The sequence below is a fragment of the Prinia subflava genome, chromosome 14 (assembly GCF_021018805.1).
Source record: "Prinia subflava isolate CZ2003 ecotype Zambia chromosome 14, Cam_Psub_1.2, whole genome shotgun sequence".
NCBI classification, from domain to species: domain Eukaryota; kingdom Metazoa; phylum Chordata; class Aves; order Passeriformes; family Cisticolidae; genus Prinia; species Prinia subflava.
In genome coordinates this window covers 18,566,374-18,586,049 of record NC_086260.1, presented here as the reverse complement: position 1 = coordinate 18,586,049, position 19,676 = coordinate 18,566,374, and the positions used below count along the sequence as shown (strand labels likewise).

The window sequence follows — 19,676 nt, the reverse complement described above, 5'->3', positions numbered from 1 at the left end:
TTTATAGAACATAGCTGGTGTTTACATGAAAAGAGCATGAGAAGGTACAAACCTTCTGCTTAATATGAAACGCTCAGCTAGCTAGGAAAACTCATAGTGACAACCTGGACACCAAAGTAATATGGATGGGAAAACAGAAGGTCTAGACTATACAATAGTTATCAGACTCATCCTCATGCATGTGGGTTTCAAGGGTCAAGAATAAAACAAGTTAGGTAACAACAGCATGTAAATCCTTTAAGAACACATTTTAAATTTTTGAAGTAGTTAATTATCTAGAAGCAAAGAGGAGCGATTTAGAAAATGCTAGACTTGAGAACTGAACATCTCTGCTTGACACATTTCATCTCCCAAAGAGAGAACAGAGAAATTCAGAAAATCATATGAAGAAAATCTACTGGTGAAAAAGGAAAAGGTAGACAACCTCCTAAGGGATTTCAAGATTTCCAACGGAAGCATAGAAACAGTGTTTCATCAAGGGTCACATGGCAACTAAAGAGTTCCAAGTACTTCAAAAGCACCCTACACAAACAACAAAAAAAGCTACAAATTACAAAGGAAGATAAAAAACACATCAGAAAGCAAAGGTAAGACACAAGTCTCAGAGTGGGAAAAAGTCTACCCACTAAGTCATCCAGGAACTCGAGCAAATTCCAGCTAGAAAATTGGGAAGGTTCATGTAAGTAGCTAAACAAGAGAGGTTAACAGCTTTCCATGTGAGATTAAAAAAACAGAAATCAAATATATTTGGGAAGATAAACAATTCTACCTATTCCTACATTTTAGAAGTTACTCATCTATGTGTAACTACTGAAGAAAGGATTTCCTAAGAACAGCTTCTTCCCCTCATAAGACTTGGTAAGACACAAAGGCAGTCATTGATTCCAGGTGAAGGGTACAGACAGCAGCTAAGGAAAATGCTTTTCTCTGAAAGCTTCCCACTTTAAACCTGGAAAGTGGTTGTTAATGACCTCACAGTACTGCAGGCTCTCAGGATTGCCTCATTTGCATTCAGAGGTGACAACAGAAGACCTGAATGCCAAATATTTATCCCCAATGCCAAAAAAGGGTTTCTGTGGAATGTGCAGACTTTGACTGGTCAAAGGCATCTGCCCCCTCTACTGCCATCTCTCTCACAGTATGAGACTTCTGCTCCCTCAGAAATGGAGGCCCCAGGACCTTGCTCTGAAGTAAGAGAATAAAGTTATTTCATCTTTGAAATTTGTGACTTGGAACATTGCAAAATGTTCTGGCCTACTCAGAAGGTTACCACTGAAACACAACTTCATCTTCACAATACTGAAGCACATTGTCCCCATTTGCAAGTAAAGACAGCTGCTTTATTGTTGTCTTATTTTGTTGTTTATATTGTCTATACGTTGTCTAATAAATATATGATATATATATATACACACACTCTCTCTATATATAATTATATATAATATATGTTGTCTAAAGCTGTCTTGCTATAAAACCTGTCAAAAACCCACACAAATGGCAAGTGAGCAGGAATCTGGAGACTTACAAGACAAAGAGGATAAAATCTAATCATTCTGAATCCATATGATTGTTAAGTTAAAAAAAAAGTCCTAAACTAAACAACTTGAAAAAATATTGTAAAAGGCTTTCAAATGGTTGAAAGACACAGATAGAAAAAGTGTTTCAATTCAACTGAGGCCACCTTCAGAGCACAGCCAGGAGCCAGTCCTCCTCCTTTACAAAACCAAAAATAAAGTAGTAATTTTGTGACAAAAAGTTTTAGTCAGAGCCAGATTAGCTGAGATTTTACTCAACTGACAAAGCAGAGGTCTTAACAGACGCTCATGCAGAAAGTTCTTACAAGCAAAAGCCTCCATAACTTATGCTGCAGCCTCAGGGCTCCTCTGCAAGCCTGGCATCTGCTGCAAACCCAAGCACTTCAAAGTCATGGAATAAAGATCTGCACACAAAATATTTAGCCCAGCTGCTGAAGAGGTCCTCTGAAATTACAGAGTCAGCCCACAGTGCCATGAGAAAACAGAGGAACTAGAAGAGGAAACAGCAGGAAAATACTACGTCCAACTAGAGAACCAAAACGTATTTTACTGCTGTATACTAAAAAGGGAGACAGACCAGGCAGACACTAAATACAACTTCACTCCAGTTTTCAAATACAATACCTGATGAAAAAAAGTGTTATTTTTAAAGAACTAACACAACTTCTTGTTTGCTTTTGCTAAGAAAATAATATCCAGGATAAAAAAAAATGTGTGCTAGGGCTGAAGCGAAATTCTGCTAGTTCAGGACTTTATTTTGGGAGTCTTGTAAGTAACAGTTTAACAGTACTAAATTCCACAAAGTCGTTGATATAATAATCTCCCTTCAGAAACAAAGTATGCCTCTAATTTTGAAATTCCTAGAATAAGTATAATCCAGTCTCTCTTCTGAAACTTTGTGTAGAAGTAAAAGCAGTTTCAAACCACAGTAAGAAAAAATATTTTGTTCTTTAGAGAGGAGCAAATTAACAAACAGTAGTAGCCAAGCACAGGCTGAATATACCACCCAAGAACTGCTGTAGAGTTTTAGAGCATTTTTCCTGTAAAATGTCAGCCAGATTGATGGCTGGGGAAACACAAGGGCAGCTGCCAAACCTGTGGAAAAGCTATTTCCTCTGGCAGGGGGCCAGTGCCTCTGACAAGCACCAAACAGTGGGGAAAAATCCTGGTGACACAGAACCACTCACCCCACAGTCACTTTGCACACACGCTCTGTGAGGAGGAGGGATATGAACTCCCAGACTTCCAGAACCTCTTTTGGCACCTCGGCAGTGATGCAGGTGCTCACCAATTCTCTATCAACAGCAGAGAGGTTTACATCCTGTTTGGTTTATGTAATCAAAACTCTAAATTTGGGGAAAACTCCTTCATAAGCTTTCAGTAATAAACTGATGCAGCTCAGAAAAAAACCCTCCAAATACTAAGTTTCCCAGATGTTTTCTGGAGCTGAGAAATAGAGCACTGAAGCAAAAGCTTGCTGTGATAGGATGAAGCACAAGACAAAGTACAAAAGAACAAATAATCCTTGCATCACTTAATACAATTCCTTCAGTCACCATTATCAGCATCAAGTAAACTTCACAAGTTTGACACTATAATAAGGAAATATTTTTGTCATTAGAAAATACTAATCTACATACCAATAACCACTTTCATTTATCTATCACTAGACGTTATATCAAAGCCTTTACATATCAGATTAGCTGCTGACAAAGGACTACTCTAAGGCCTGAGAAAGCTACACAGCTCCTTTTTAGCTTTGCCTCCTGTGGAAACAAAAGGTTATGACCTGGTCTTGGACAGCTGCCTCTGCCATACTGTCAACCAGGTATATGATATGAATGTTTAGTTGCTTTTCACATGACACTCCTACAGAAACTTCACTGTAATCCCATGGGCATTCTCCTGATTCATTTACACAGTATGATCTCTCAAAGTACTGCTTCAAAATAGGTTTCACTGACCTATCTGATCAACTCTTCAAGTTTTACACTAGTTTATCTTGATTTCAGATGACATCACTTGGCATCAAGTTCTGTAAGTTAACTGTATTGTACAGAAAAGCATTTTCTTTATCAATATCAAGTCTGATGGCCCCTGGGATGGAACCCAGTAGGCATCAGACAGGGAAAGTCATCAAATTCTACCTTCTGTAACAGGACTTGATAAGAGCAGTTCCTTATCACTGCAAGCAATTTCCATTCTACACCATTCACTCTATACACATAGTGTATCACCAAGCCCTGCAATTACCCATCTCTTCTCTAAATCAGACAGCACTGAGAGAATCTGTGTCATATTTACAAGCTTCTGTAATTGTCTCTTGTGGCAGAAGGGGGTCAGCTGTTTCCATACCCTTCCTAAGGGGGAACCACCAGAACTCTGAGCATTCGCTACTGGCAGGTTTGGAAATACACTCCAAGATCCTTTCTGTTCTACAACAGCAAAGGACAGATTATTTGTTTCACTGTGCAGTGTGCAGAGGTAGCTTTTCAAGCAGACTAGTTCAACACAAATAGCACTTTTGTCTCCTAAGCACTACAGAAACCCTAAACTATTTAATTCGCATACAACCTGTTTGAAACAGGCTTTAAAACACACTCTTGCTAAGAAACAAAACAAGCAGCAGAACCACTGAAGAATATTTATATTTGAGATTTTCTCTCCTTCAAAATAACCAAAAAAAAGCAAGCCACAACAGCCAGTGATAACTAGGCTTTCACAGAGAACATGTGTTCACTAAAGCTTAGCAAACAAGCTGCACAAAATAACAGAAACCTTTAGAACATGCTTGCTTACTTTGCCAGGCAATGCTGTCCAGGCCACGTGCCATCTTCATTTTTCACTTCTATTAAAACAACCTGAAAGAGAGTGCAGGTAATAAAGGTAACTGCAAGTCTGTTACAAATATTGCAAAAGCATTAGCAAATCCCATTGTCAATGTTTGCTCAAAGTACATAAAAGCAAGTGAAAAAAAATACACATCAGCAAAAGCACTACATTAAACAAAAAAAAAAAAAAAAAAAAAAAAGAGAGAGAGAAAAATTTATGCCCCTTACCTGACCCTGATAGAGCCCTGCATCTTGCACTGTGCTGTCCAGCTTGCTGAGCTGCTCATAAGTGTTGCTCATATACCTGTTCCATAGCCTGGTTTCCTTCTCAGGTGGGATACTGAATAGTTTTCTCATTTCTTTCTCGATGGTAGCTGTTCACGAGAAAGAAAACACTGAAATTCCTAAAACATGAGTGCTTTTGAAAAAACACTAAGACATTCATTCAGCAAGGAGGTACATCACTTATCCTTCAAGATCCCTTATCCCTTAAGTAGAAAACACCTTATGGAAAAAAAATTGCTCATATAGTTTGTCTAATATTAAGTCTGAAAGAAAGAAAAATTTCTGTTCTCAGTCACGTCAAGCCCTCAAATTACACACAGAACACTTTGAGAACTTACTGCCCAAAGGCCAACTTCTCTTCATCTAAAAACAGAGTTGCCCACAAAGATGCTGTGTTGATTTTGCACAGCCTGGTTTTTGGCAGCAGGGGGGCCACAGTGGTGGCTCCTGTGAGGAGCTGCTGGAAGCTTTCACCATGTCCAGCAGAGCCAATCAATCCCTGATGGCTCTGAAGATGGACACGCTGCTGGCCAACGCTGGGACAGTTAGAGAGAGTGGTAACACCTCTGTGATAACAGATTTAAGAAGAAAATCAAAACAAACTGCAGTTTTTTCCTAGTCAGAGAAGAGGAGGAGGTGAGAACATGTGAGGGAAACAACACAGAGACAACAAGGTCAGTGGAGAAAGAGGGGAGGAGCTGCTCCAGGCACCAGAGCTGAGATTCCTCTGCAGGCCGTGGTGAAGGGGCCTGCTGTGCTCCTGCAGCCCCTGGGGATCCACGGGGGATGCAGAGATCCACCCACAGCCTGTGGGGATACACGGGGGATACAGAGATCCACCCACAGCCCCTGGGGATCCACGGGGGATGCAGAGATCCACCCACAGCCTGTGGGGATCCACAGGGAATACAGAGATCCACCCACAGCCCCTGGGGATCCACGGGGGATTACAGAGATCCACCCACAGCCCCTGGGGATCCATGGGGATGCAGAGATCCACCCACAGCCCGTGGGGAATTGCCCAGGCTGGAGCAGGTGGATGCCTGGAGGAGGCTGTGATCCAGTGGGAGACACGGTGGAGAGAAGGGGCTCTGCTCCCAGGCTGAAGCAGCCTGTCCTTGGAGAACTGCACCCCGTGGGAAGAGAAACCCACATCACAGCAGTTTTGGGAGGACTGCTGCATGTGAGATTGGAACCACACTGGGGAAGTTCCCAGAGAACTGTCACCCATGGGAGGGACCCCACGGTCTCAGAGGGGAAGGACTCCTCTTCCTGAGCAGTGGAAGAAGAACTTGGGTGATGAATTGAGCAAAAGCCCCATGCCCTGTCTCCTTGTGCTCTCATGGGAAGGAGTGAGGGGCTGGGGGAAGAAAAGGTATTTTTAAGGGCTTGTTTTTACTTCTCATTATTCTCCTCTGGTTCTGTTAGTAATAAACTCACTTTATACCTCTAAGTTGAGCCTGCTTTCCCCTAGAAGTGTTTTTTCCTGGTCCTTAACTTATGAAGCCTTGGTTCATTTTTTTCTCCTCTCTGCTGTGGCAGGGGAGGGTGAGTGAGCAGGTTTTGTGGGTGCCTGGGATTTGGCCAGTGTCAAACCATGACAGATGCTTTCTTCAGTTTAGTGATGTACATACAGGACAGCTGACATTCAGCACTTTTACATGAGAAAAATACAGCAATAAGAGAGAGAGTAAAGTCAGATTTGCTCCAGTCCGGAGGTTCTGGAGGGCACAGATTATCTCTTGAGACAGCCTCAGAGCACAGCTTCACCCATCAGAGAACTACTTACCAACAGTATCTGCCTTGCTGAAGTGGCAGCTGATGACATTGTCGGGATCGCTGCTCTCACACAGCTTCAGCTCCAAGAGATAAACCTCAACCTTATAGTGCTTCACAAAGAGCCCGTACTCCACCACCTGCACACAAGGAACACAGCAACACAAAGCTGCAATACTGAGCAGCCCTCTGAAGCACACAGCTGTAAATACTGTGAGCCTTTTGGAGTACTGAGAGCCAAGCCACAAACTGAACACTGGCTCGCTCCTAGATTCAGTCACCAGCTTGTTTGGGGTTTTGTTTGGTTTGGAAATCCAGTGCCTTCCTTCCACAGTGCAAAGTTCCAGAGGTCCATCATCACACTGAACTGACAGTGACAGCCAACTCCTCAAGAAAAATACTCGATAACACAAAGCATTCTAGAAGAAAATTATCTTTTGTCTCTAGCTTTTGGCTAAGTTTTCTGAAAAAAAGGAGACCAGGTTAGAACACTGAAGCAAAATATCTTCAATTAGAAGAGAGCAAACCAAAGCATTATTTTTCTGCATGGTACACAGAATCTGCCTCATTACTCTCTCCTAGCAAGAACAGAGAAGTACCTCTGAAGTTGTTTTGATGACACTGCTTTATTTTAGAGTACTTTTCTATCAATTTTGCATTTGAGAGAATATTCCAATAGGTACACTTACTCATGCCAGTAGCTTCCAGCATATTTTTAAAACAGCTTCCCTAAAACTGGACTTCATTCTTCACCATAAAACACATTGTGCCAAAAAGAAAGGCACATTTCACAGGCCAGTTATGAGACAACTGCAATGTAACAGAAGGAGTAAGAAAAAAAAGAAAACCCCACACCTCAACGCCCTCCAGAATGCTTGGCAGCAGCAAAGCCTCTGAAACTGAGACCATATTTCATTGAAAAAGCTGGTATAATTTTTAAGAGTAACAGTGAGAGCCATTTGGACAATGCCCTTAGTTTGCTGTAACATTCAGTCAGACCTGATCTGGCCAGGCAGTTGGACCAGATGATTAAGTCCTTTCTAACTGAAATACTCCATTCTATTCATGTGACACCAGACTTGCTACGATCCACACCTAACACTTTACAGAAAAAACTATGCAGCTTTGGAAAGAAACAAAGAAGACCTAGACAGCTGTCACCTACAGTGACAATTCCAGTAATTGCTTCCATCTTCTGAGGACTGTTGCATTTAGAAGGTTGTATTAGATATGCAAGGTGCTTTAAAGGTAAATAATTAACAAACACATTCAGAAAGATCTTCAGTACTTTGCTATTACAACAGAAAGTAAAGCTCCCTGTTTACAGAGACTTCTTTTTAAAAAAGAAAAGAAACCAAGTCAAAAGTTTTCCATTTATTTTTCAGAATAAATATAACTAAACATGACTTCCTGTTCTCCAGTATTCTGTAGTTAAAAACAAGTAAGAGCCATATTCAGAAATGAAAAGAACTCTTTCCTGAGTTCCTAAGGAAAAGAAGCTCCTGATCAGATCATTGTGTCCATGAGGATGGAGGAATGGAGTCTCTAATCACCTGCAGATGTCTTTTAAACCACATCTGAGCAGCCTCCTCGTTCTCTGCCAAAGTACAATTCAGGTCATGCCACTGGACAGCAATCTCAGCACAACTCAGCCACTGAGGAAGCACATTAATACACCTTCCAGTGGGACTCTACAGATGACTGCCCAAAAATATGGTCTGAGACTATCAAGAGAAACCTGAACCACAAATCTAGCCTAATCCTCCTGTACTTGATTCTGATAATCAAATACAGAGATGGAAGAAATATCTTTTAAACCCATAAAGATGCCTGAAAATCACTACTTTTATGGATATTTAAATGTATGAATTACAGTTGATCCATCTTTAGGAAAAGTCTTAAAGCATTTAAGAACCACAAGTTTAAGTGCTTGACTTTTAATGCTATCTGGGGAATACTGTTACCAGATCCTGCCCACATTCAACTTAGGTGCAGCAGTGCAGCTTCTGTGTCTCACGGACCCACTGTAAGAACCTGTTACATCCTACAAACCCACTATTCTGCTGTATTTTAGCATCTTCTTAAATATAAAAACCCCCTTCAGTTACCGAGTTAATAACAGAGACTGTTTCATAGCAATTCAAAACTTTAAAAAATTTACTCTTAACTAGATTCAGAGTAACCTGGCATGTCAGGTCTGTAAACCAGCACAAGCTCTGAGCCCTGCCCCCCTGGTCACTGCATCACTGAAAGCATCATCAGATACCAAAACAAAAGAAGGCTCATGCAGTTAAGCACAAGTGTTTCCCCATAGCTCCCAAATCTCTTGTCAACCTCCAAATTTTTCAGAAAAGGGAGTGTGCAATAACATGCCAGGTTTTGTGAAAGCAATCACCCAGCTCACAAAGGAAAAGCTTCCTCACTTGCAGAGGCACTGATCAGTAACAGTACCAGTTCTCCCTCTCAGCACAGACTTGCAATTCCTCAAGATGTTACATGTTTCTCTAAAAGCACATCTCCTTTACATGCTATAATTATTTTCTCCTCTCCTAGTTCTGCTTCCATGTGAGTTCTGTCCAGTCAGCCGAGTGAACCTGAGGTCATCTGGTGATCCTGGGTTCCCTCACCAGTCCTGAGGACATCAGAATTTCTTACTACATGCACTTTCTAGCCCACACTGAATGACAACATTCCAGCACCACTGATCAGCACTTCCTGATCCTGCTCCCCTTCTGGTGCCACACTTTCCTAGGTCTTGCACACCTTGGAGTAACCCTTACTTACAAGGTAATGCTGCTCAGACATAAGTGATGTTAATTCCATACATTATATCAACACTTGCTGTATTTTATCACTGTATTTTATTGTATCACTACACTTGGTGTAGTGATTTATCTTTTAATGAATTCCACAGACTGGCATTGTTCAATTTAGTCAGTACAATAGCCTAAGACTAAAATAAAAACAAAACCCCCTTTACCTACACACATTAAAAAAACCACCAACCCTAAACAAACAAACAAAACACAACAACCAGAAAATCACAAACAAAAACACTTGCCAATTTCACCTTCCAGAACAGGTTATATACTCAGAATCCATACATGACTGCATTTGTCAACCAAAAATATGACTTACAGGTCAAAACTATATATCCACCACTTTATAAAGATTTTAGAGTCACACAATTTTGGAAGAGAAATCAAGAATCACCTTACACTCCAGAAGAAGTCCCTAATCCATTTGTACCTAATGACTCGTTATATTCTGGAAGATAGACAACTTTGACAACAACTTACACTTGTTCACAAAGTACAAACTATTCCATGAAATATAAAAGCACTGTACTAGTCCAAAGAATCATAACCTGAACAAGGTTCAGGGTTCTTGTCCCAAATAAACCATCAACTCAGGACCCCAAACCTTTAGGCATTTTGGCTGAAATACAGGCAAGTTGTTCTCTCAGACAAGGAAAAAGACATCACATTATTATCTCCAAAGAGCTGCTGAGAATCCTGTCTTAGCTGACATCTGGCAAAATAAACTGCTTAAGTTTGATGGAGATCAAAAGATGAAACCAGGAGACAGAAAAGTTGTTTCAGCTGTACTTACTTTCCTCACAATAGGCTGCTGCCCGTCCACGCAACCATACCACGCTACTAGCTTGTTCCAGGCTTCGGTAGGCACCAGCACGTAATCCAGCTCATCAATGAGGTGTTCTTTTAAACTCTGAGTTTCTGGATCTAAAAGGGGACAGACGGCAGAGAGCAGAACATCAAACAGCACCTTTTCTTCTCCAGACCCACACACGTACAGGCAGGACACCCAGAAACACCGGCACTCCGGGGGAGCAGCGCCCGGCCGGTCCCCTCAGGAACAGGGCGCTGCGGCCGCGTGCCCTCCCCAGGCTCGCTTCGAAAGCGAAAGCGGCGCGAGGAAGTTCCCCGGCCGAGCCCGAGCCCGAGCCCGGCCCCGCAGCACTCACCGCCGAACAGGCCCGAGTTGTCGATGGGCCCCGGGAACAGGCCCGCGTTGTCGACGGGGCCCGGGAAGAGGTTGGGATCGCCGGCGCCGAACATGTCCCAGTTGTCGAAGCCCACATACTTCTTCCACTGTTTGAACCACCGGCTCTCCACCAGGTACCTGCAACACACGGCACCGCCCGGCGCGGCCCCTCAGCGGCGGCGCGGCCCGGCCCGGCTCGAAGGCCCCGCCGCCCGCATGGGAGGGGGACGGGGAGGGAGGGGAGGCGCGGGTGTGCTCACCAGGACTCGCCGGGCCGGAGGGCCGTGGCCAGGAGCGGCCCCAGCTCTGCCCGCTGCTCCGCCGGGTCCGGCTGGGCCCGCTCCCCGCCAGCCGAGGCCGCCGCCATGTCCGTGCGCGAGACCCGGCGCGGGCGGAGGTCGGAGCGCGCGCGAGCGCGCGGGCGGGCACGCGCTGGGCGAGTGGGAAGGACCCGCCCCGCCCGCGCGCGCTCCGCGTGAGGTGGGCGGGGCCGCGCGCGCTATGGCGGCGGCCGCCATCTTGCGGCGGCAGCCGTGAGGGTACTTGGGGCGGGTGGGGTTTTACCTGCCGTGTTGAGTGTCCTTACGGAGGCTGCAGGGAGAGCTCCGGGAGCAGGAGCACTTTCCCCCCGCGGGGTTGGACGTCGTCCCCGAGGGGGCTTCGTGGTCGAGAGGGCTCCCGGGCCGGCCTCTTTAAGTCCTCAGATAAAAACACTTCTGCAAACACTCTGCTCCGTTCTGCCTCTGCAGCAGCACCAGCCCAGCCTTCCCCAAACCTGCTCAGGGTGGCTGCTGCCAACCCACTGCTCTGGGCTCCGGACACCGTGCACTTCACTTTCTCACCAAGATTCTCCTCCCTGTATTATGGCGAACCTAAAGATTGAACCCAAGCTGAAAGCTTTAGTTCTTCATAGATTTTATTTTTCTCTCTCTCAGGGCAGTCTCTGACAAAACAGGAGGCAGAGCTATTTGGTTGGACTGTGGTTTCAGTTTTAGGCACTTCATTTTCGCACGTGGAGTCCACTGGTGAGGGCATTGGACTCCGAATTGTTGTGGGAATAAATGGGACACTTGGTGTGTGTGAGCGCTCAGGAGTTTGGGTATTGTCTCAGGAGAGAACTGCTCCAGGAGATTCCGGCATTGATCCCTCGAGTAGCGTGTCCTGTGCTATTTAGGGAGCCTGTCCTTGAGAAGGGGAGGTCTTAGGAAGAATTCAAAAAATCTGCCTTAAACGGATGCACCAAAGAAATCCCTTTACCTTATGTGAAAAGAAAGGCAAAGGTGATGTGGGAGTGCTGTGACTGTCTGTGCCAGGAGCATTCTGGCAGCACCATGGGCAGGTGGCCTCTGCCAGCCTGGCACTGCTGCAGCAACCAGGGTGTGTAACGTGATAAAAGCCTTTTATGTTCCTGACAGCAGGGCAAGTCATTCACTTAACACTGAAAGGAGCATTTTCTCCTTCCAGTAAGAGTTGAGTGTTGTTACTTCAGTTTTTCTCAGAGGGCGGGGCCCCTTCGGGTCTAACACACCCTATTATGGCAAGGCTGGGTGTGTTTTCAAAATGAGTCAGCTATTCTGAGATACTGTTTGTGTGGCTGACCTCACTCTGCTAATGAATTACTGACTCCTCATAGAAAGTGTGGAAAACAATTAAATGGTTTAATTCAGGCCTTTCTGATTCAGTGCAAGAAAATTGCATTGTGCCAGTTTCACTGTAGACAGAGGTGTCTGTGTTCTCCTGTCTCCTCAAGCACTTTCAGCCATTGACTTCTGCCCTGATCTCCAGCTCATCCCAATGGGTGTGAAAGGGGCACTGACAGCAGCAAAGTACCCTCAGGTACTGGAGGACTGGAGGCAGGTGTTCCCAGCCAGCCTTACGATCAAATACAGTGCCTGAAAGCTGCCGAGGAGAAAGGGAATTTAAACAGCAGAAACCTTGTACAAGCTGAGTAAGAAAGGTCTCAGGCTCAAGCTGATGGCACTTCTGTTGAGTAGACACTTCTGAATACCATATCTCATCAGCCAGGATTACAGCAGGGAGACTAGGGTTTGGTGAGCAGAACACCAGGGAATCTGAGAGAGGGAGAAAGGACCAGGAAGGGTAATTTTTCTTGGAACTAGTAAACACTCCTGACAGCTTCAAATATTTGAACTTGTTTAAGGATTTAAGAAGTTGGCAGCAACTATCAGCAACTAAAGGGGCGGGGGAGAAATAAATCACTGGGAGGGGGGATAAGTAGGGGACAAACACTTTCTAGGAAGGAGAGAATATGTGAAACTTTGATATGCAGAAGCATGGAAAAGCAGGAACTCTAACAGAGGGACTAAGTGTTTGCAATTAAAGTGTAATGTAGGAGTGTATATGTGACAGACAGGAGATGTTGAAAGGACAACATCCTCAAGCCACAGAAACAACCAATTGTGCTAAAGTAGTATCTATTTTAAGATTTCCCTCTGAGTCAGTTTGTTTCTCTCTGGAATTACAGAAATTACAGAAATAGAACTGGGCTGGTTTATAATCCCTGAGGAATTGCCTGGGATTCTTCGTGCCTCCCCTCAGTACAGAGCTGCTGCCAGCAGCTGTGGTGAAATGTTCACCTCCTCTCATCATGACACCAGCCAAGGTTTGTGTGTGAGATCCTGTGTGGGGACCATGCTCCACTCTCCCTGTCACTGCCAGAGGGCTCCAGCCAGTGCCCTCTGTGCCACAACCCAATGGACACCAGAGCCAGCTGCTCCAGGGAATGCTGAAACGAGACCGGGAATAGCAAGGCTGGGCAGCTTTCACCCACACTGCAGAGTTCCTGTAGGTGTGCTTACACTGGGATTGTTCATTTCCCTGCTGGCATGGCTCATTTTTGTCCTGGAATCACATCACTGTACTGCTTCTGGCACTGCTGGAGCTGTTCTGGAGCTGTCGCTTTGTTTTTCTGCTAGCACGGCCCCAGCAGTCAGAAGGTAAATAATTTCTTTGGCCATAGGCACAGAATAAGCACAGTGCAAGAAAGGTGCCTCTCTGACCAGCAGGCTCAGCAAGAGACCCTTTTTGGCAGGCTGGAACTGCAGCAGGTGTTGGGGTCTGCTCCCTGTAGTTGTGGGCCTTGATGAGAGCCAGAGGCTGGTTAGGAACAGAGAGCAGGCCCCACTCAAACGGCTCAGGTTTGGTGAGTTAGAGACGAGGAAGTGCCACAGCTCACTTTGAGAAAGATTTTTCAGTGCCCTGAGTTTCTGCTGCTCATGATCTGGTGTACTCTCCACCTATTTCGACATCCTGCATTAAATTACGGAAGTAGAACTGAAAAAATACACCATGCATCATCTGCTGCAAAGCTTAAATAGCTGCTGAAAACATCCTGTTTTTTTCTATGAAGCTGTTCTGGGATTTAAGAAATAGCCCGACAAGGATTGTGCAATCTGAGTTCAAAGCTCAATGACTCAGGGGTAGCAGCAAGCAGGGTGGTGCTGGTTGGAGGATTTACTCAGTCTCTCCTCAACCTTGAGGGATCCTTGGATATAGGTACAGTAACAAAGCAATTGTGAATTTGTGAAGTGAAAAGCTACAAACAAGAACAAAACCTCACCAAGCCCTCAAATCCTGAGTGTTTTTATTACGAGAACAGTGCACTAATGCTTGAAAGTGTTGTGCCTTCCCTTGGAGAGCCCAAGTTTCTAGTCTGGGTCAGGATTCCTCAGTCCCACACCAAGTTTATACTCAGTGCTACAAGACCTTGTGAAGAGTGGCTTGTAATGAAAATGTGCTCACGGAGCAATTTACGGAGTGAAAATTTTCCTGTAGAAGGAGTTGAGCTACTGGGCAGAAGGATGGCAGGTGAAATTTGTCACAAGCTGATGTGCCAAATTTGATTTCCCACGGGAAACCAATCATAATTCCAGCTGTTTAGCAGCAGCCTGCAAAACCAGGATTGCTGAGCAGGGCCAATATGTCAGAATTGTTACTGAATCATAGAATCATTAAGATTGGGAAAGACCTCTAAGATCACTGAGTACAATTGTAGCAACTTCTCATTAAGTACTTCTCAGCTCCATGGTTGGCAAGAGTCAAAAAACTGTTAGGAAAGAAGTGAAAAGAAAAAGGAAATATTTCCTGGAACATCTGCACTTGGGATTGTCATATACAATTCCTGTGCCCAAAGGGAAACAAGGACATTCTGAGGCAAGGCATAGTTTTTGTAGGCCAAGTGGTTGAATGAGGTGGTATTGCACTGGGAACATGAACAAACTGGTTTGGTACATGATTCCCTGCATCATGAGGTGCTGGGAATGCACAAAGGTGCTTCAGGTCTCATGGAGGACGGGGCAAGCCTGTGAGGATCTGTGTTGGGCCACCACTGATACAAAATGGGATACAGCCAGTGAGGGGGCAGTGGTTCTGGGACAAGGGGAGGGACAATGGGTCCTGCTCCTGGTCTAGGTCTCCCCAGGCTGCAGGATCGCTCATCTCCCTACCCCAGCACTTATTAGCCTGTTGCGGCCTATTGCTGGTAGCCACACTGGGAATTCATCAGCCAGTGTAAAGTCACCTCCTGGCCATGTGCCAGCGTGCTCCCTCTGCAGGGAAGCCTTAAGGGAGGTGCCGGGAGCAGTGGGGCAAGGTCTGTCTGCTCCTTGCTGCCCTCCCGCTCTGCCAGGCTTGTTACACGTGGGGCAGGACACGCTACTGATTCACAGCCTGCAGAGCTCATGCCCTCGGTTTAGTTCAGCCTGACTGCACGGAGTGCTCCAAGTCTGCCCCTGTGAGCACAGGCTGATGAACAGGTAACAGATCCACCGTGTTTTCACCCAACTCACCCAGATTTATCAAGCCACAGCCTTAAAGAAAGTACACATCTTTTTATTTAGAGAATCACAGTAAACTACTGAGACTCACAGCTGCTTGACCTGGCATAATTTCCCAAACATTCTCATGTAACTTTTGAAAACATCAAGCACACTTCAAGGATTTGGAAGATGCACCATCATAAGCAAAACCTACACAAGACATTGGGATTTCTGCCAGAGCAACAGCTCTCTGCAAGAAAAGCAGACAGGTGCGCAGCAAGGGGAAAGGGCAGAGAACTTTCTAGGCAACCTTCTGCAGAAGCAACTCAATGTCGTCCTGGATCTTGATGGTTTCGAAACTCCGGCTGTAGCGTTTGAAGGGCACGCCGTCGGGGCCAATGAGGAACTTCTCGAAGTTCCAGGAGATATCATTGCGGCAGACCGGGGACCAGATGATGTACTGCGGGTTGGTCATCAGCGAGGAGGGGTCATCGTGCGGGAAGGGCAGCGCCTCTTTCAGGAAGGTGAAGAGGGGGTGTGCATTCTTCCCGTTCACCTCGCACTTCTCGAACATTAGGAAATTGGGCTTGTACCCGTTGCCAGGACGAACGTGCTCGAGCATGGGAAGGATCTCATCGTTGGTACAGTTTTCCTAAGGAAACAAAGGTAAACCCACCCCGAGCACGGCCCGTGAGAGCCCGGCCGGGGCGGGCGGTTCCTCCCCGCTCCGCGGCCCCGCTCCCCGGGCCCGCCGCCCGCCTTACCTGGTGACCGAACTGGTTGCAGGGGAAGCCGAGGACCTGGAGCCCGCGGGGGCCGTAGCGCTGCTGCAGCTCGTTGAGCTGCAGGAAGTCGCGCGTGGTCGTGCCTCAGAGCGACGCCACATTGGCCACCAGCAGCACCTTGCCCCGCAGCGAGCCCAGCGACAGCGGCTCCGCCGCGCCCAGGGGCCGCGCCGACAGGCCCGCCAGCCCCGCCAGCCCCGCCGCACGCCCGCCTGCTGCCGCCGCCATGCCGCGCACTGCCGGGGAACGGCTCCGCTCCCGCCGCGGCCGCTCTCCGCCCGCCCCGTCCCGCCAGGAGCCGCCTCCGACCCCGCCCTGAGCCTGCGCCGGCCGCTCCCGAGCGCTGCCCCGCCCGGGCATCGGGCCCCGCCTGGGCATCACCCCCCGCCCGGCCCGCCCGGCAGCGCCCCCCGCCCGGCCCGCTCGCGCCTCCCGGACAAAGCTCGGGCTTTGATCAGTGAAATGTGCACAGCGCGGTCGTTCTCAAACTCACGGCTAACATGAAAGTATCACCGACCCTCGGAAACGCCGTGGAAAAGCACTAAAACACAGAGTGGTCCCAGGAGTTCCAGCCTTCCTTGTGGCACACTGTGGCACCAAGGCTGCAGCATTCTCCGAGGACATCACTGTCACCAAGCATGGACAGTTCAGGGAGAGAAACACCTTCAGAAAGAGGAACGAGAGGGGCACAAGAAAGAGGGGCAACAAATTCCCTTCCTCAGACTCTATAATTTTTCCACCTCTTAGAGGCTTGGTGAAGTCTACACACCGTGTTATAGTTTGGTATATGCTCACTAGACAAAGAGAAGTAGCCTTCTTCTTCAACCTCAGGGGTTGCTTTTCCTCATCCTTGACTTTTCCATCTCTTGCCCAACTGCTTCAGTCTGTTTGCAGGAGTGTTACATCATGCAGTATTGACTGCTCTGTTCCCCACAGATTCAAGGCAGCCCTAAGTGAACTGGGCTGTTTCTCGTGCTCACACTAAGCAAGTGGCCCGGCTGTCCCTCCACAGGTCTTTATAACCTCTGCCCTCCTCCAGAGCACCCTGTGAAGAGGCAGGTCAGGGTCAGGCCTCGAGTCCACGTCCATGGGTTGGACCAACAGGGACTATGGAGCAGCACATTCTGGCAGGAACAAAGAGCTAGGGCCTCATCTCCAGTGCAGCTCCCAGGGGGAAGCAGGGAGCCCCTGCTGAGGCTCCTGCCAGCATCTGCGCCAAGTGAGCTCCATTCACAACAGCCCAAGGTCAGACAGCTGCTTATCAGCCCTGGCCCCCAGCCAAGGCAGCCTGGGCCCCTGTGCGGGGGATGCACTCAGCCCCTCCTTCTTGCTGTCTGCTCTTTCATGCTTGGGAGCAGGGACTTGTCACGAAATGCCAGCTGTCACTAACAGGCACCACATAATGCTGCCTCTCTGGTCTGGGTGCCCAGGTGACTGCAGGATCTGGGGGGTTGCTTTGAGCCACTCTTTGGCACCTGCCCCAGTGCCAACTATTCCAGTTCCCAGCAGGGGCAAGTTCTGGGGGCTTTCCTGATTATCTTGCAGCTTTGGGGAACTGCACTGTGTTGCAGCAGTGATGGCAGGAGCCATGTCAAGTGTCCTGAGAGAGATTAGTGCTGGAAAACGGCTGATGAGCAGAGGCACGTGATGCATGTTTGCTCTTGAATAAACTGACGGTTACAGCCGACTCCTCCTCACCCACCCCTGGGCACAGCCAGCCACAGTTCCTGAAGGAGAGGAATTTCCCTTCAGGGTGACCTCTAGGGTGGGGCCACATCTCTGCTGCCATTGTTGACCTCAGACTGGCACCTTCACTCCTCTGTCTGGTCCCGGGGAATTACTCTGAAGTAAGGGAATTTACTTCTGGGGCTCTGCCCTTTCCAGAGAAGCTTTAGGTTAGGGTATGGGCTTTCCCTGCCTTCATGTGCAAGTTTTAAGGGCACGGAATGAACTTCCTTGTTGGCTCAGAGCTATGGCCTGTGCCTGGACAGATTCTGTGCAGCCTACTCAACTGGGATCCAGAGGAGTGCCAGAAGCTCCAGGGGGACCAGATGGGTTCAGGGGACCCTTTTGGACTGTGTGGCAGGTGACAATTGCCCTACATGGTCAAAAAATTGCTGTTTAACAGCAACAGCATTGAGTAATCACAAAGGCCACAAAACCACACCTTCTGGCCTCCTGCTTACATCATGTCTCCACTTCTGGTACGGAACTCCCTCCCCTGCCCAGGGGCTGGCACTTGGCTCCTCGCTTTTCCCCTGCCTCTTCCACAGCTCCTTGCCTGTCTGGTTCACTCCCCATTAGTGCTGAGCTTTCATTTCCCAGGTCAGGTCTGGCATTGTGTGTCCTCAACTCAGTTTCATCCAGAGCAAATGTGGCTTCCAGAGGTGATAGACGTGGCAGTAACCCAGAGGGAGCCAGGCTGCCAGCCCTCCAAAGCAGGAAAGCTGACTGATAAGTGAGATGATGGTGTAGGTCAGCAAAAGCTTAGTCACACTGGGCTAACAGTCACTGCTGGGTTGAAGAACAGCGGCAAATACACAGCCACAAGATTTGAGGAACAGGCAACCTGTCTCTAAACCCCTGTAAGAGCTGTTCTGTAACTGTGGCCATAGCAGACTGCAACCCTACATCCCTGCAAGACTGAAAACTCCCAAATTTGCTCAACTGCAACACCCCCCCCCCCCAAAAAGGGAACTGCAAATGAGCAACTAAATTTGTCAACAGGCCAGCAAATTAAATCCTCCCTGGCAGCCCCACGGTTGCAGTTGAGAACTTCCTGCTCTGTTCAACCCAGTCACCCTGCAAGGGGAGGACAAACACCCAGGAGAGGAAGGAGGGAAGGGTGGGGTGAGTGACACCACTGGGCTTGTCAGACAATTCACTCTGGATGCCTGTGGCTGAAGAGGAAGGACAAAGACCAGAGGCACAGGGCACTCCTACGGCTGGGTCTTTCTCCTTTGCTACAGGAAAAGCAATCAGGAATTGTCCAAAAAAAGAAAAAAAAAAGTGACATGGGTGGTTTGTATGCCATTATAGGACGCAGCCAGGTGCTCAGACATGGATTGTCATCAGCAGCTGAACTCCCTTCTACCCAAGCCCAGCAAGTAGGCTCTCAACTCAGCAGCAGCTGCTGTAAATACCAGTGTGAGCACGGAGATGCCCACTGCTGTTCCTGCCTTTCCTCCCCAGAAGCAGAACAATCCACTCTCCAGTATGGGTGCAGCACAGGGCCCACACCTGAGCCCAGCCTTGTGCTGCAGGGCTTGAAGGCATCCCTCATGCAGTGCCATGGCAAACACCCTGCCATGTGCAACCTCTGCTGCTGCTCCAGTGCAGCCCCGCTGTTGCAAACCATCACATGCTCCCACAGCAACACTGCACCTACTCCCTTCCTCCTACACAGCCTCGTCCTGCTCCTTGAGTCCCATGCTCAGGATGGCACATCTAACTCCACTGATGCACTCTCATCTCGCTGAGTATCCAAACCTCCTGGGAAGCTTTGCTACTCACTGCAGGAGCCAGGTGAGATACTGCAACTTGGCTCTGCTGCAGTGTTTGGAAACCACCACAAGCAGCAGATGGGTATATCCCTTGCTGGGAAATAAAAATAAGTATTAAAGCATTTGCAACTGCTCAGCGAATTCTCTCAGCTTTATCAAAAATGGTATTTCTAATTCA

General features: G+C 47.4%; 2 protein-coding genes across 3 annotated transcripts in view; both read right to left on the bottom strand.

Annotated features, from left to right (window-relative positions):
• Window positions 1–10,878, bottom strand: part of USP4 (ubiquitin specific peptidase 4) — a 32,716-nt gene extending 21,838 nt beyond the window's left edge. The window contains exons 1-6 of one of the 2 annotated variants that reach the window (XM_063411209.1): window positions 10,693–10,878; window positions 10,413–10,570; window positions 10,040–10,170; window positions 6,441–6,567; window positions 4,595–4,740; window positions 4,335–4,396 (exon numbers count right to left, since the gene is read on the bottom strand). In XM_063411209.1, coding sequence (XP_063267279.1) covers window positions 4,335–4,396; window positions 4,595–4,740; window positions 6,441–6,567; window positions 10,040–10,170; window positions 10,413–10,570; window positions 10,693–10,799 — 731 coding nt within the window. In that variant the 5' untranslated portion in view covers window positions 10,800–10,878. The remainder of the gene's footprint in view (window positions 1–4,334; window positions 4,397–4,594; window positions 4,741–6,440; window positions 6,568–10,039; window positions 10,171–10,412; window positions 10,571–10,692) is intronic. The other variant, XM_063411207.1, reaches the window with a different exon arrangement.
• A 4,389-nt stretch (window positions 10,879–15,267) lies between these two features.
• Window positions 15,268–16,370, bottom strand: LOC134558292 (glutathione peroxidase 1-like). Its single transcript, XM_063411983.1, has 2 exons — window positions 15,975–16,370; window positions 15,268–15,862 (listed from the first exon to the last, which is right to left on the bottom strand). The coding sequence occupies exons 1-2, from the start codon at window positions 16,353–16,355 to the stop codon at window positions 15,512–15,514; spliced, it is 732 nt and encodes a 243-aa protein (XP_063268053.1). The 5' UTR covers window positions 16,356–16,370; the 3' UTR covers window positions 15,268–15,511.
• Window positions 16,371–19,676: the final 3,306 nt, after the last annotated feature.